Raw genomic sequence first — 16,395 nt, 5'->3', positions numbered from 1 at the left:
TCTATATCTGAAGACGTCTATCCTAAAACAGGTTCTCCTTCTTCTGTATAGCCACCTAGGAAGGGGACATGGAATAAGCCACTAAAGTGGTGATCTTTCCTTGCTTTTGACCCTGAGGGCATATGAAAACTGAAAGTCAGGGACCTCACTTTTCTCAGGTTCCAGAAAACACTGGGGAGCTGAGGGTTCTCCAGACTGTTCAACTATGGGATCCAATTGTCATTTTGTGCCCCAGAATGACACAGGGCACCTGTTTTCTATATCCTTTTGAGACAGTTTCTGTTTAGGGGGTTCTAGGTATTTACAGGTGACCTCAAACACATCTGGGGAACATAGACCATTTTTGTATTCACTCTAATCCCTTATTGCAGTTTCTGTTTGTGTTCCTCCCTTCCCCCCATGGATCACCATCGGAACAGAATCTAACTTACTCATCTTTATGTTGTATCTAGCAGTGCCTGCCCCATAGTGGGCAGGCAGGGAATGCTTGATGACAGAAAGAGTGTAAAAAGGGATTGTATCTTTTCATATGCCTAGGTGCAACTAGATCGATCCTATTAAGTTTTTATATTTTGAGTCCACCTATGTCCCTCTAAGTGCAGACGTGAGTTTTTCTAAATTTCTGCATCAATTGCAAGTGTCTGAGTATGCACTTATCTTTGAACAGCAAAGAAATCAATACGGAGGGGTGTGCAGTAATCACTCCACCCCCTTTTCCCTGCTCAGACACGACTACTTGGAGATGCTACTGAATCAATCTTTATGCACAGCCACAGAGATTTCTAATTATTCCTATTAATAAAGACGCCGGCAGTCTGCTGCACATTTGCACTGGCACATTCCATCCCTCACGTAGAATTACCAAATCCTGGCCGCTGCGGGGTCAGAAGTCTGGCCCCAGACTCCTCCAAACTGTGAGACGCCAAGTCGGCTTTTAATTCTAGCCTGTGCATTCCAGAAAGTGCATCTCCAGCTCGAGATGCTTATCCTGTACTCCCTCCTCCCCAAATCAGCCACCATGGGTCACAGCTATACTAACTACATTTTATTTCTAAGCGAATATCACACAAATCTTGAGGTATATTTTATACAAGGAGACACCGGCCGCGCGCACCGCTACCTCTTCTCAGAGCCAGCGGCGGCCACGTGCCCTTGCGCGCTCCCGCTTCGCCCAACACCCCCCGCCCCCGCCCGCCTCGACGCACGCGCGCACGCGCACACGCGTCCGGACGGCGACACTCTCAGCAGCCATCCACGCGCTTCCGCTTTCCTCTTAGCAACGCCCGCAGTGACGCACAGGCCACGCCCCTCTCGCGCGCCTCCCGGAAGTTGCCGACTCCGAGCTGGGCGCTGTGCAGTCTCCGACCGAGAACGCCCGGCGTGAAGACCGAGAGGGGAGAGAGCGCCCGGGCGGCCACCGAGGTTTGACATTCACGTGCGCGGCCCGGAGCAAGAAAGAGCGGGTGAAGATGGCGGGGTCGCAGCCCCTGGCGCTGCAGCTCGAACAGTTGTTGAACCCGCGGCCGCGCGAGGTGGATCCTGAGGCCGACCCGGAGGAGGGTGAGGCTTGCCTGGGGCCACGTGTGGATACAGGGCCGGGCCTGGTACAGACGTGGGCAGCGTGTGAGGCTTCCGGGCCCCGCAGCCTGGCCTGCTCTCGTTCCCCTTGGGCAGAGGATAGCTGCCTTCTGGGAGGGTTGCCCCGGCTTTGGTGGAGGGCTTCGGCTTCTTTCCGGCGTGCACTCGGGACTTGATGTTCGGGTGGGCGGAGCTCGCGCAGAAGGGCTAGGAGCTCGGGTTCGGATTAATTGTTGGTCCGAGGGCTGTTGTTGCAGGGAACCAGAGCGTTGGAGCTGCTTAGGAGTTAGCGTTCAAAATGCTTTTACTGGCATTGCCTTAGAAATGAGAGGAAGGAAGTCTCATAAGTTTTTGTGTTTTTTTTTTTTTTTTAACTCCTTCTGCCCCTAAGAACTTTCTTGGAAAATGAAGGAAGAAATAGATTTCAGTAGGGGCTGTTTAAGCCCCTTTAGGCCTCAAGACACTTGATCAGGGACTGACAAATGAGATTGCTGTTCTGTAAGCTGATGTTCAAGGTCTCATTGGGAGTAATCCTGATTTCGACTTGAGTCAGAAGTGTTAGAAAGGGAGAATAAGGAAGTACAAAAGTGACAAGTGTGAGTGCTGGACCGTGTCTGAGGAATATCAGTTAAAGGAACTTAGCAATTTAGTCAGGATAAGCGAAGAAAACTCCCTGAGGGTTGGCATGGAGTGAGGCTAAAACATGAGGATGGCTGACTTAAAATATTTGAGTGACTGTCACAGATGGAGACACATAGAGACTAGTTCTGTATGATCCAAGGCATAGAAATCTATCCTACTAGTAGACATAGAGAGTCAGCTTTCTGTTCAGGCTTAGCACTAAGATATAAGTCTACCTTGAGAAGTAATGAGTTCCCTGTTCTTGGAACTTGGTGGGACTTTTATAAAGGGCATTCAGGTATGAGTTGAAAGGGTTAAACGGGGGTTGCCATTAAAGTTTCCTATAATCTGAAGATTCTGATTACTTTCCCCTCCTCCTTCACAGCTACTGCTGCCAGAGTGATTGACAGATTTGATGAAGGGGAAGATGGGGAAGGTGATTTCCCGGCAGTGGGTAGCATTAGAAAATTGGCATCAGCCTCCCTCTTGGACACAGATAAAAGGTATTTTGGCAAGACCACATCTAGAAAAGCTTGGAAAGAAGACCATTGGGAGCAGACTTTGCCAGATTCATCTGGTGAGTAGACATGTTTGAATGAGATTCTTTCTTCCCTAATTCTCTTGATCTCTGTAGGACTAGTTTGTGTGTTCCCACCTATTATCTTAGGAGAAATCATTGATTTGACATTAGAAAGGGCCTCAGAGGTACTTAATTTCTTTTTCTTTTTGGGGAGTGTCAACATATGGATGTAGGTGCACATCTGTAAATAATAGGTGGGGAGACCTCCCTTAGGGTCATTCACAGAAAGATAAGCAAACCCCAGTTCTACTGATCAAAAGTCCAGGAGGGCCTCCCTGGTGGCTCAGGTGGTTGAGCGCTGCACTGTGAAGCTGTCCGCAGCCTCTGTAGTGCAGGTTCGATCCCGGCCAACCAGCGAGAATCCCACATGGCAAAGCAGACTTCTGTTTCGCACGCTGCTCCCCTCAGCAGTGTATTTTGTCAGTCTGCCTGTTCTGTTCCCTGTTCTGTCTCTGGTGAATCCTCTCACCCTCCCGCGCATCTGGCCTGTACCCTGGTTCTTATATAAATAAATAAATCTTTAAAAAAAAAAATGCCCAGGAGTCCTGGAATTACTGTAGCCAGCAAATGAGAGAGAAACTGTCTTTCAAAAATCCCTGAGTCTAGTATCTGTAAGTGACAGAGGAGGTACTTACTTCACAAGGAGTCTAAAGCTCAGAGTAAGAAAACATAATATGTTCAGACTAGTGGTTCATCCTATAATGGAGTGAGAGAAAAGACAATGCATTTTGGAGATTGGAAAAAGCATTGCATCTCATGATCCTCAGTGAATTTTGAACCCCTTTCCGTTTTTCAAATCTTGCACTGAATTGTTTATTAATTTGTGAAATTCATTTTTTGCCATGAAAATAAATGATCTTTCCCTCTTCCTTGCAAGAGGGTTAAGAGAATGTGACCTTACACTTTTAAAGCATTGTATTGTGAGCAAAGCTCAGAGTAGAAGAAGGGGCTGGATATGGTGATCACGGGGTGGATGCCATTTATTTTCCTTTTGAGAGATCAGAGGTGCCATGTTGAGAACCCACAGATGGTATAAAAGAAACTATTGGTCTGTTTATATTATCCATGATCTAGACCTTGATGTTGTTCTGGGGGCTCTTGATAAGCTCATCTTATATCTTTTGCCTAGAGACAATCATGAGACAAATATTGTAATATTTACTGAACTCTCACCATGTATTGGATATTGTGGTAAGCTCTTTAAGAGTCCAAGACACATAAATCCTCAAAAATGTTATCATCATTACATGTATCATCTCATTTAATCCTCCCAATAACCCTATGAAGTTGTAACTCCCCATTTTACAGGAAATTGAGGGACAGATTGGTTAAGTAACTTGCTCAAGGTGATATAGTTAGTAAGTGTAAGATCTAGAACTGCTATAAGGCAGTCTGCTCCAGGATATCCATGATACTCTTAGCTACTACTTTGTATGAATGTTTCTCAGTCTGAGAAATGGCAAACATTTAAAGAACTTAAAGGATTATTCCTGTTTACTCTTTTTGCACCTATTTTTTGTATTCATATTTTTGACAGCCTTCTCTGTGTTTTGGTAACTGGTCCCTCTGTCTGACAGTTATTCTGGCTGTTTATGTGGCTATTATGGGTCCTTTATGTTCTGCAATGGGAGGGATTGGATAATCAGCACATACTTGTGTTAGATGATACCCTAAGCATACGTAAAATCAGGAGCCTGAATTAAAACTTCATTTACTGTAGGATCAAGTTCAAGCTCCGTCCCATGGATGACAAGATCCCTCCTGATTTGAACCCTGAACAACTTTCTAGGCTCATCTCCTATCATTCTGCACTCAGGTGCACTTTTACATAATGTTGTTTTCTCTTTGCCTACCCCTTTCTCTGTCTGAGGAGTTGTTACGTTGAATAAGTAAAAGTATGATGTCTCCTTCACATGAAGAAGTCATCCCTCACCTTTCCAGGAGAGTTAGGTGGTTCCTTCACTATATATACTATGTACTACTGACTTTGTAACATGAAGATCAATCATGAGACAAATATTGTAATATTTATTGAACTCTCACCATGTATTGGATATTGTGGTAAGCTCTTTAAGAGTCCAAGACAGTATAGTTGTCTCCTATACTGTGAACCCCCCCTACACAGTATTCTGTTCCTATATATATATCATTCCTTAACTTTTATCTGTGCCTGGCTCATAATAGGTACTTATTAAGTATTTAATAAATAGGGTGCGCTGGTATGGTAGAAATTGTATGTTTGAGAAAGTTAATGAAAAACTATATTTTTCAAATGCATGTTTGTGAAAACTGGTAATTCCCTCACGCCAGTTGAAATCTGACCATTCCTCAGGGTCTGACCAAAGGCTACTTTTTTATAGCCCTCTATTCAATTCATTTGCCCCACAGTTAACATTTATCTCTCCTCTGGGTTATCAAAACTTTGTCAAAGCACTTTTAATTCTTTTCTGTATTATAGTTTTTACAGGTCGGTCTGTTCTAATAGAACATTTGGGCAGTTCCCCTGTTTTATTCATTTTTGCCTTTCCCTTAGCATTTTGGAGATAGTAGATGTATAATAAATAAATGTTGAATTGAGTACTTATTTATTTTTTGGATAGGTGCCTTAATTCTTGAGTTGAAATGAAAGACATGGTTGATATTTGTGTAAAGGTAATATCTACCCTTTCCTTTTTCCCTCCCTGTTTAGGCAAGGAAATATCTGATGAGGAGGAAGGATCTGGAGATGGAGATTCAGAGGAGCTGGATCTGGAGGAATCTGATGAGGATGCCATGAGTGCTGCTGAGGAAGAGGAGTACAGTGATGATGGGGACACCAGTCTGGCCTGGAGGAAGAAAAGTAGAAACTGTGCTGAGAAAACGCCCGGCTTCAGAGCCCCTGGCATCAGTGACTTTGAAGAATTTACAGAGGGAATGGATGACCTTGGTAGCAGTGTGGAGGAGGAAGATGAAGATGAGAGTGGCATGGAAGAAGGGGATGGTGAGGAAGACTTTGACGGTGAGAGTGAGGAAGACAGGGCTGAAGAGAGGAACAGTGAAGACGATGGTGTGGTGATGACCTTCTCCAGTGTCAAAGTGTCTGAGGAAGTAGAGAAAGGAAGAGCTGTGAAGAACCAGATAGGTTTGTACATGGTTTGCTGTTGGCTTATTTTTCAAAGAGTCTGAATTTGATATCCTTGTTGTTTGTTTCTGGCCATTTGCTCTGTTCTACATCTTTCCAGTTAGTTTGTGACATGCCCCTCTTACCTAGAAGCCTAAAACCCCATTCCTCTGTGTTTCACTGGCCATTTATACTCAGCTGCTCTGGTCTTCTAATAACTTTGAAAGATTGAACAGTGTTTTTTCCTCTCTCTGGGCTTTAGCATTCTTTCTCTCATGTAGCAAATATTTCTTCCAAGATCCTGAACTTACCTCCTATAATAGTGTTTCCATGGCATGAAACTGGAATAAAGCTGTGTTGTTTAGAGGCTGGTGTGTTTTCCTGCCTCCTCCTCTCCCTGTTCAGGAAGATTTTATACAGAGGAATGGAATTCTCCTTTTTCTCTTTTTCAGCACTCTGGGACCAGCTCTTGGAAGGAAGGATCAAACTACAAAAAGCTCTGTTGACCACCAATCAGCTTCCTCAACCAGATGTTTTCCCTATTTTCAAGGACAAAGGTGGCCCAGAATTTGCCAGTGCCCTAAAAAATAGTAAGAATACTTATGCTTTATTGGGATACTTAGAAGCACTGGGGTGTGTTGGGCTGCACTGGGATTGTGTTTGCAAGCACCAGCAGAGGTTGAAGAAGAGAAGATAGTGATAATATGGTATAAAATTGTGGTTTTTAAAAAGTAGCAATATAGGGCCTCCCCGGTGGCGCAGCGGTTGAGCGCTGGGTTGCAAAGCTCCCCGCGGCCTCTGCGGCGTCGGTTCGATCCCTGGCTGCTCCCGGGCCACCGGAGGAGGGTCCCACATGGCGCGCAGACCTCTCCTGCCGCCCGCTGCTCCCCTCAGCAGTGTACTTTGGTCCTTCTGCCTGCTCTGCTCCCCACTCTGGCACTGGTGAATTCTCTCACCCTCTCGCGCTTCTGACTGTACCCAGTGAATGTATAAACAAATAAATAAACAAATAAATAAATAAATAAAAATACATGTCTCTAAAAAAAAAAGTAGCAATATAATTATTGATTCAGATGAAGACAGCTTTGAAATGGATTAGGTTTTGAGTCATGTATTTTCTCACCCGCCCTCTCTTCCCCTTCCTCTCCCCTTGGCTTCCAGAGTTACTTGTTTAGTGCCCAGAGAATACTATTTAAAAACCCATTGGAATAGAACAAAAGGAGTAAAATGAATGCCTAAACCCAGTTGATTTAAGTTGGTTCTATCATGTGATTAAAAGATGCCTTTCTTTTTTGAGATGTTTCTAGAAAAAGATGCTAAAATGATCTCACTCTAATGTCTTTTTGGGTTAGAGAGTGAGGCAAAGTGATGAATGTGGAGGGAGGGAATACAAAAGAGAATCGCTATGTTGTAAAGTCCAAAAATTTTAGACAAGAGAAGGAGTTTAGAACTTATTTGGTTCCCAGTCTCCTCATTTTACAGCGAGAGAACTGAGGCTAGGAATAGTGAGTTGTCCGAAGATGCAGAGACAGAGCTCCAGCTTTTCTGTTACAGTGCAGGCGTCTTCCTTCTGTACCATACTGCCTCCTGTGTGCTGTGTGCCCAGTGGCACCACAGAATTGGGGCACAGTGGTTGCATTGCTATTCCTTACTTGCGTGGTGAGACTTAGTGTTTTCATTTGCTCTTTGAAACTTACTTTGCTCTTATCATGGAGGTAAAGTTGAAGGGATCTGAGAAGGCATCTGAGAAGGTGTCTGTTTCTAGGTAGAATCACTTTAACCCATTGAAGGAAAATGTGTAGGATTTCTAGAGTAGGGAATTTTGCCAGCTTTTCCTGTAGGAAAATACCCAGTTAATTAGGAGTTACTTCCGAGGGCCCTGTTTTTAGCTTATATGTCTATTTCCTATGTGAAAAGCTTGAGCAATCCTTCAGGAACCCTGCAGCTACTGTTAAGATGGATCTTTTATGTTATGTTCCTCACCCTTCCCTTCTTTCCTCCCTTAAATAAATGACAGATTGGAGATTTTTCAACAAATTGAGATTTTTGGAGCACGTCTATGCTATTTTTAATGCCCTATAACCCTAATTTCTGATATGTTTTAGATTGAGACCTAGATGCTCTAGATCAGAGGTCTTAAATGTCTTAGATTCAATCTTGTTACTTACTGCTCTTCTGCCTTGAGCCTTTCCTTTTTTTTTTTTCTTGACTCATCTTAAAATATTGATTTTTTTTTTTAAAGATTTATTTATTTGTTTATACAAGCACTGGGTACAGTCAGAAACATGGGAGGGTGAGAGAATTCACCAGAGCCAGAGTGGGCAGAAGGACCAAAGTACACTGCTGAGGGGAGCAGCGGGCGGCAGGAGAGGTCTGCGCTCCATGTGGGACCCTCCTCCGGTGGCCGGGGAGCAGCCGGGGATCAAACCGGCGCTGCAGAAGCTGCTGGCAGCTTCGCAACCCAGCGCTCAACCGCTGCGCCACCGGGGAGGCCATAAAATGTTGATGTTTTAAAGGTTAATCAGTAGCAGGTATAATGGACACATTCTTGTTCTTAGATATCATTTAGTTTCTTTAACTATTTTAATGTTACTTAACATTTATTTTGCAACAGTTCTGTTCTTTTTTGCTTTTTTTTTAAAGATTTATTTATGCATACAAGAGCTGGGGTACAGGCCAGAGGTGTGGGGGGGTGAGAGGATTCACCAGAGACAGAATGGGGAACAGAATAGGCAGATTGACTGAAGTACACTGCAGAGGGGAGCAGCGGGCGAGTCAGGAGAAGACTGCTGCGCCATGTGGATTGCTCCCTGGCTGGCCGGGAGTAAGGCTGCGGATAGCTTCATAGGTTGCATCTTAACCCTTGCGCCACCAGGGAGCCCTTTTTTGCTTTATTTTTAAAAATGTTTATTGACGTCGCATTGGATTATAGCCTTAATAAGTTTCAAACGTCTGTTTAGTCTTCATCGTGATCACCACCTCAAGTCTGGTTTCCATCTACCACCATAGAATTGAACCCCCATTTCTGCTCTTTTTAATCTGTCTTTTTTGATACTTAACCATTTGCTTCTTTGCCTCATTGGTGAACTCCAGGTTATCTGGAGTGAGTTGAGGGTGAGTCAAGGAGGGAGGGAGAAGAAAGGACTATTTGGTATCATATAGTCTAAAATGGAAGGGTGGCGTTTACAAGAATAACCGTGATTTATGCACATGTGAAGGATAGCTGGTTATTTTTTCTTTCTTGCCCTCTTAAGAGACTAGGACATACTATGTTGTATACTTCCCTGGATTGGTAAACAGAGTTTACGAAGAGTTTTTTGGCCACATTACTTCAGATGAACTACGATATTTGTACTATATAGCTGATGTGAACGTAGGCTGAATTTGTACTGACCCCAAAACTAACACTGGACTTTATTGTCTTCAGTTAAATCTCTTTTCAGTTTCATCTTCCAGTAGTGTAAATTGGACTAATTGGGTTTAGATCCATGCAGCAATGGATTAGTTATATGACCTCGGACAAGTTATTTAACTTCATAATAAAATGGAGATAATATGGTTGTGAGGATTAAAGGACATAGTCAATACAAAGCATTAGCACAGTGGCCAGCACACAGTATGCTATGAATGTTAGAACTTCTGTTGAAAAATACATTTGGCATTTTTCCACTGTGTGAATGATGGCCAGTGTAACTAACCTTCATCCCTACTATCTTCAGTGTTTTTTGAATTCTTTTCAATATTCAAATTCCTTCTGTAATTTAAAATAACCATTTTATTTTAGAAAATGGGTAGTATTAGATTCTCCTGTAATACTTAGAATTCAGCTTCTCCCTCTTATGACTATGGAAAGGTGACCAGAGATTTCCTTATTGCCAAACTCAGCTACTGCTGCCCTGAAGCACTTAACTATTCCTTGAAATATTTCCATTGGCTTTGGTGATACTACTTATGTTATTTGGGTTCTGCTACCTTTCTGAATTCTTCTCATCTCAAACTCTTATACTTTCAGTGTCAGTTTCATTGCATTTAAGATTCTGTTCTCAGTTTGTATTTTCTTCAGGTCCCATCTCAAAACTGCCATTCATTCTCATAGTCCTGACTGCAGCCCCCAAAAAAGCAGACTTGCAGCTCTGTGCTAGCCATAGTGCATTTCTGAGCAGTAGGGCCTTTGTATCTCACATTAAACTCTACTTTTTAGAAATTAAATTCTGCTTTTTAAAAAGAGAGTTCAACAAATACTTCTTTTCTTCCCCAGCACCATGCACTTAGTCCTCAATCACCTTGCTCTTGCATATTGGTAATTATAGCTCTTGAACTATGAGGAAATTTCAGACTTTTTTCTTTTTCCTAGTTGTCTATGGTGGTAAGTCATGTGGCCTCAGCAAAATTAAGGGATCCTTTGTGCACAGAACCACTTCTTTCAAGAGGGTAGTTTTTTTTCTCCCCCTCTGGCTTTCTTTTAAAAAGTTCACAGTATTAGAACTTTATGTTGGTGGCAATAATATGTAAGGAAGACGGCAAGTTACTTAATGCTTAGTATTAGTTATTTAAAACTTTTCATTGTGCATGATATCAAACTTTAAATAAAGATAGAATTGTACAGTCTACCCATGACCGTTATGTACCATAGAGCTAAGCAATTATTTCATAGCCAATCTTATTTCATGTACATTTGTATTAACTTTCCTCCTATTTCTGGATTATTTTGAAGCAGATATCAAAGCAAATATCCTATTATCCATAAATATTCCAGCATATATTTCTAAAAGAAAAGATTTTAAAAAAATCACAATACAGTATCCCTCATAAAAACACTAACAGTGATTTCTTAATAAGCATAACTGGCTTGAATGGATGAGAAAATTGAGACCATTTTCGTAACACTTTCTATCAATACTATCTTTTTCAGAGTTTGCTCTGTGGCTTTCAATGAAGTGATTAAATGAAAGCTAAACTTCAGCCATAATAAGTTGACCTTTTAGTGAAATGCATGTTATTAATGTATTTAATGAGATGCATTACAAACTGCAGCGAGCACTATGTTTCATTACAGGTCTAAAATGCAATATCATTAAAGACCTTTAATAGAAACAATGGTTGACATTTTGATATTTCCCATAAGCAAAAAAATCCAAGAACACAGTGTAAGGTAATACAAATATGGAGGAAATGTTACATTTTTTTTTTTTACTTGCCTAAAAGTAAAGTTTCCTATTAACAAATTAATAAAAAGATCCATTCCTCCCATCTTCCCACGTCTAGTTATATATATCCTCTCCTCTCTCCAACCTTTCCCCTAACCCCCAACTATTTTGACTTGAATAGACTTAAATAAAAATGTTTAATGCTCATTTGACTTCAGCACTAATAGACACCTTAAAGAATAACTTCTTTTTTTTTTTTTTTTAAAGATTTATTTATTTATTTATACAAGCACTGGGTACAGTCAGAAGCGCGGTAGGGTGAGAGGATTCCCCAGAGCCAGAGCAGGGAACAGAACAAGCAGACTGACGAAATACACTGCTGAGGGGAGCAGCGGGGGGCAGGAGAGGTCTGCGAGCCATGTGGGACCCTTGCCGGCAGCTGAGGATTGAACCAACTCTGCAGAGGCTGTGGGCAGCTTCGCAGCCCAGCCCTCAACCGCTGCGCCACCAGGGGAGGCCCAAGAATAACTTCTTAACCCTTGAGAAAGTCACGGGCAATCACGGAGTCTTTTTTTTTAAGATTTATTTATTTATGCATACAAGCACTGGGGTACAGGCCAGAGGTGCAGGGAGTGAGAGAATTCACCGAGACAGAGAGGGGAGCAGAACAGGAAAACTGACTGAAATACACTGCAGAGGGGAGCAGTGGGCGAGTAAGGAGAGGTCTGCTGCACCATGTGAGTAGCTCCCTGGCTTACCAGGGATCAAACTCTACGGATAGTTTCACAGTGCTGTGCTTAACCCCTTGCGCCACCAGGGAGGCCCTCTGTTTTGTTTTTTAAATTTTATTTATTTTTAGTAGGCAGTACATTCACACGGTTAAAAATTGAAAAGAAACTACCAACTATATAGAGAAAAATCTTTCTTTCCATCCCTCCCTGTACCTCTGCCATTCAGTTCCCTATCTATAGGCAAATTATATTATCAGCAACCCCCCCCCCCCCCCCCCGCCGCCACTAACCCTTTGGTGACAAATCCATGAACATTTTTTTCAGTGATAGTTCAACAAATACTTTTTCTTACAAATGATGTGTGGAACTCTGAAATATTCTTAATTACTCCGGATTGATTATTGCTTGGGATGAAGGCACCTGTAAGCTTCTCCAAGTGTAACATTGTGTAGAGTAAGGAACCTTGTTACTCCAAAGTTCATCTAAACAAGATGATGTGATTAAGATTGATATTTTTGTTTAAAAAGAGCTTTGCTCTTCTGATTATAAAATTATGTCCTGCTTACTTCAAAAATACAGAAAATACATAAAGTATAACGAAGAAAATAAAGATTTACCTGCTGCCCAGAGGCCATTTTGATAAATATCCTCTTAGATCTCTTTTTGTGATTTTGCACACACTTTTTAAAAATAAATATGGAAACTAATAAATATGTACTATTTTGTAAGATTATTTCTTGTTAATATGTCATTTTGTGTCAGTATATTTAGATGTACATTAGCACTTTCAGTAGCTAGAGAGCAATCCATTTTATGGATTTACTGTAATTTATTTAAATAATCTGTATTGATGGATGCTTAGGTTTATTCTAGTTTTTTTGTTTATAAAGCATACTTTGATAAACATCCTGTAATACATATTTGTGCAATTTGTCTAAAAGTAGCACTACCCAATAGAAATATAATGCAAACTATATATGTAATTTAAAATTTTCTAGAAATCACATTTTTAAAGAAAGGCCAAAAAAAAAAAAAACACAGGTAAAATAAGTTTTTGTTGGGTTATAAAACAAAAATATATTTTATAAATTACAAAATAAAAATATTTTTTTAACCCAGCATACCAAAAAATGTATTTTTATATGTACTTACTATGAAAATACTGAGATTTTTTTCCATTTTTTTTCATATTACATATTTGTAATCTGGAATATATCCTACATTTACAGCTCATCTAAATTTGGGGTAGCCACATTTTAAACACTCGGTAACCCCATGTGCCTAGTGGATTCTGTATAGGAAGCACAGATTACATTCCCTAGAAATGCAATTAATTGCTGGGACAAAGGGATTGTACTTTTTATAGAAAGAGGTTTTGGACTATATTGCCAAACTTTGAAGGATTGTAACAATTTAAGTTCTCATCTGTGACCATGGAGTAGTGTTGATCTCTTATTTTTCCTAACTGTCGCAATCATTCTTGATAACTTTCTGTTTGATATTTACCTAATACCTGCTGACTTAGCATTGAAATATATTCTATGTTTTGTCTGTTTCTGGTCAGGAAAACTTTGTAACTATGATTTAATTTGTCCAACCTGCTTAATTAAATCCTTATATAGAGAATAAAGCTGGATCACAGAGCAAGGGATTTTGCAAAGTAAGCAAGCAGCAGAACCAGGAGGAAAGCATCAGATTCTTTTATGATTCTACCTAGCCTGAAAAGATGAGCCCAGGTGGTCACAGAGCTGGGGGGATCTTGAAAACTACTAAAACCATCTAGTCAGGATTTGTTTTACTCTCTTGGTACTGGGTTTCTTAGGAATTCGTGTAGCCTCCTAGAAACAAGATTTAGCAGTGACGAGTTAACTGAGGAAGTAACCCTGACTTGTAGTAGCTAGTGATAGTGAGTCCATAGTGGGATCCCGCCACCATATTCATGGTGAATTTGTCCACCTTATTGTATCTTGGAATCTCTTTATGGGGACATTTAATTAACTCACCTTTGTATGTGCCTGGCCAAAAGAAAAGGGGAGAAACAGCTTAAGTAGTGAGAGTAATTCTGCTTACCATCTCAGGCAGTGCGAGAGTGCCCTAGAGCAAGCAGGAAGCAGCAGGTGGAATCCTCTGTTGCCTTAATTCTTTGTTCCTGGTGCTTCTCCAGTGGGCATCTGCACCTGGTGCTTCTCCAGTGGGCATTCTGTACGCCTAGTGTTATAGCTACAGTCTTCATGCATATGGCACCGACATAATATCTAAATGTAATCATCTGAATTTAGTGGAGAAAGTAACTTTATGTGCTATTATTTGAGGGGGAGAAACTGACTTTGTTGAACTTGCTGAGAGACTGTGTGGTGCTGTAGTTTATGGGCAAGTTTGGAAAATTTTAGATAGTGTTGCCAGAACTTGTTTTTTTGCCTTATGCTCAGATATTAGAGCCTTACCATTGCGTGAAATGCTACTCAAATTTATAGTTGTAGTTTGTGTCTTAAAACCTATTCTTAAATTATCTTATTAAAATGCATGAATATGATAAATAGTATAGAAACATTCAGGAAGAGAGCAGTCTTTTGCATTATATTCAGTTTCATTCAATCTCTGCTTCACTTCTGTAATTTTAGGTATGTTGTTTATATCTATGTCTTTTTATTCTCTGAAATGAAAGATGAGAATGCAACTGGCAGGTTAAGTGAGATAAGGTTAGAGAATTGACCATTTAGTAACATGATGGTCAACTGGTGAGCAGTTTTGGTGGAGTGGTAGGAATATAGGAGTATTGGCCGCACTGGATTGGGTTCATGAGAAATGGAGAAAGGGAATTCAAGATGGTGAGTATAGACAACTCAATCTAGGGATGTTACTTTCAAAGGGAGCAGAGAAATGGGACATTAGATGCAGAAGAACATAGAGTCAAAAGAGAGGTATTTTGATTCTTTTTCAGATGGCAGAAAGAACAGCAGAGAAAAATGACCTATCCAGCAGAAGTTGGTGATGAGCGAAGGGGGAGGGGGACATGTGCTGTAGCAATGTGTTGAATTAAGTGAGCGGAAGTAGTACACAGAGATGGTGGCCTTGGTGGCAGCGTGGACAGGTAAACTGCAATAACCAGGAAGGAAGAGAGTAAGTAAATAGACGCAGATAGAAGTCTGAAAATTCTCTTTCTGTTGTCCTATTTTCTTTGAAGTAGAAACCACGTCATAAATTGCAAATGAAGTTTGGGGGAGAGATAGTAGAAATGAGGAGAAGGTATAAAATGTCATTACATCTTCTCTCCACTACAGTTTTGCGTTCTGCCCTGCAACTGCAACCTGGATTTCAGTGTTTTATCCATATATTGACCCTGGCATTTGAAAACCAGTAAACTTCATTTTCAAGGTTCAAGGTATAGTACCAGGGCAGGGAAGGACTAGAAGATTACATTTCTTTTCTGTTCTGAATCCTGGTTCTTAGACCACTCAAAAGAGAATGTTCCCGGTTTAGTTCAAGAGCTTTTTTTTTATATATAAACATTAGTTGCTAAATTAATTCCTTAGTTTGCATCATAGTATTATTTTTTCTCCTAGGTCTGTAATTTTCTCTTTACCTCCTTATAGCTTGGTTTTATTATCTTAATCTTTTCTTACCCATACTTTAAATCATGCCATCTCTTCTGTTGTATTTTTCCAGTTTGAACTGGTTATTCTCTGGGACTGGAGCACACTTTAACTCCTGGCACCTTTTCTTCTAGGGTGGCACTACTGTTTCCCAGCCTGGTGGCCATCCCTTATCTCAGTTTACTTTGTTTATTGCCAAGCATGCAAAGGGTATAATTATATGTGTTCTCATAGATTTAAAAATATTCTGCTCTTATTTTTCATTGATATATTCTTTTTTTTTTTTAAGATTTGTTTCATTTATTTATGCATACAAGAGCTGGGGTATAGGCCAGAGGTGCCTGGGGGTGAGAGGATTCAGCAGAGACAGAGTGGGGAGCAGAACAGGCAGATCTATTGAAATCCACTGCTGAGGGGAGCAGCAGGAGAGATGAGAGGTCTGTTGCGTCATGTGGGTTAGCTCCCTGGCAGGGGCATCGAACTTGGGCTGCAGTGGCTGCTGATAGCTTCATAGTGCTGAGACTTAACCCCTTGCGCTACCAGGGAGTCCCGTTATTGGACCTTTTTAGTCTGAAAACTGGGGCCCTTCAATTTTGGGAAAATCTCTTTTATATTTCTTTGATTATTCCCTTTATTTTCTCTGCTTTTAGATATTAAACCTAAGTTAGTGTGGTGTCTTTTGTGTGCTTGTTCTCTAACATTTTCCTTCCGTTTGTGATTTTCCATGTCTGTGTTTTGAAAAATTTTGAGTTTGATTTCTAGATCTCTTTTTTGGTAATCATATTTTTAATCTCTAAGAGGTCTTTTCTTTTTTGAATGTTTCTTTTCTTTATTATTAATATACTTAGAGTATAATATGTGTATTTAAAGGCTTTCTGTTGTTTTATATTTATTTTAGTTCCTAGAATAGTTCCTGTCTCATCCACCTTTTGTTTACTTTAGACCTTTTTTTTTTTAAAGATTTATTTATTTACGCATGTAAGAACTGGGGTACAGGCCAGAGGTACAGGCGGGGGTGAGAGGATTCACCAGAGACAGAGCGGGG

The 16,395-nt window shown here is 40.8% G+C and overlaps 1 protein-coding gene across 1 annotated transcript in view; it reads left to right on the top strand.

The window, feature by feature from the left end:
- The first annotated feature begins 1,313 nt into the window (after positions 1 to 1,313).
- AATF (apoptosis antagonizing transcription factor) overlaps positions 1,314 to 16,395 on the top strand; it is a 96,432-nt gene continuing 81,350 nt past the window's right edge. Inside the window, exons 1-4 of the mRNA XM_037491863.2 lie at positions 1,314 to 1,560; positions 2,585 to 2,776; positions 5,469 to 5,900; positions 6,332 to 6,469. Coding sequence (XP_037347760.1) covers positions 1,470 to 1,560; positions 2,585 to 2,776; positions 5,469 to 5,900; positions 6,332 to 6,469 — 853 coding nt within the window. The 5' untranslated portion in view covers positions 1,314 to 1,469. The remainder of the gene's footprint in view (positions 1,561 to 2,584; positions 2,777 to 5,468; positions 5,901 to 6,331; positions 6,470 to 16,395) is intronic.

This window comes from Talpa occidentalis, unplaced genomic scaffold (genome assembly GCF_014898055.3).
Source record: "Talpa occidentalis isolate TD23 unplaced genomic scaffold, MPIMG_talOcc4v2.1 talOcc4.7, whole genome shotgun sequence".
Classification (NCBI taxonomy): domain Eukaryota; kingdom Metazoa; phylum Chordata; class Mammalia; order Eulipotyphla; family Talpidae; genus Talpa; species Talpa occidentalis.
This window is presented reverse-complemented; position numbering and strand designations above follow the sequence as displayed.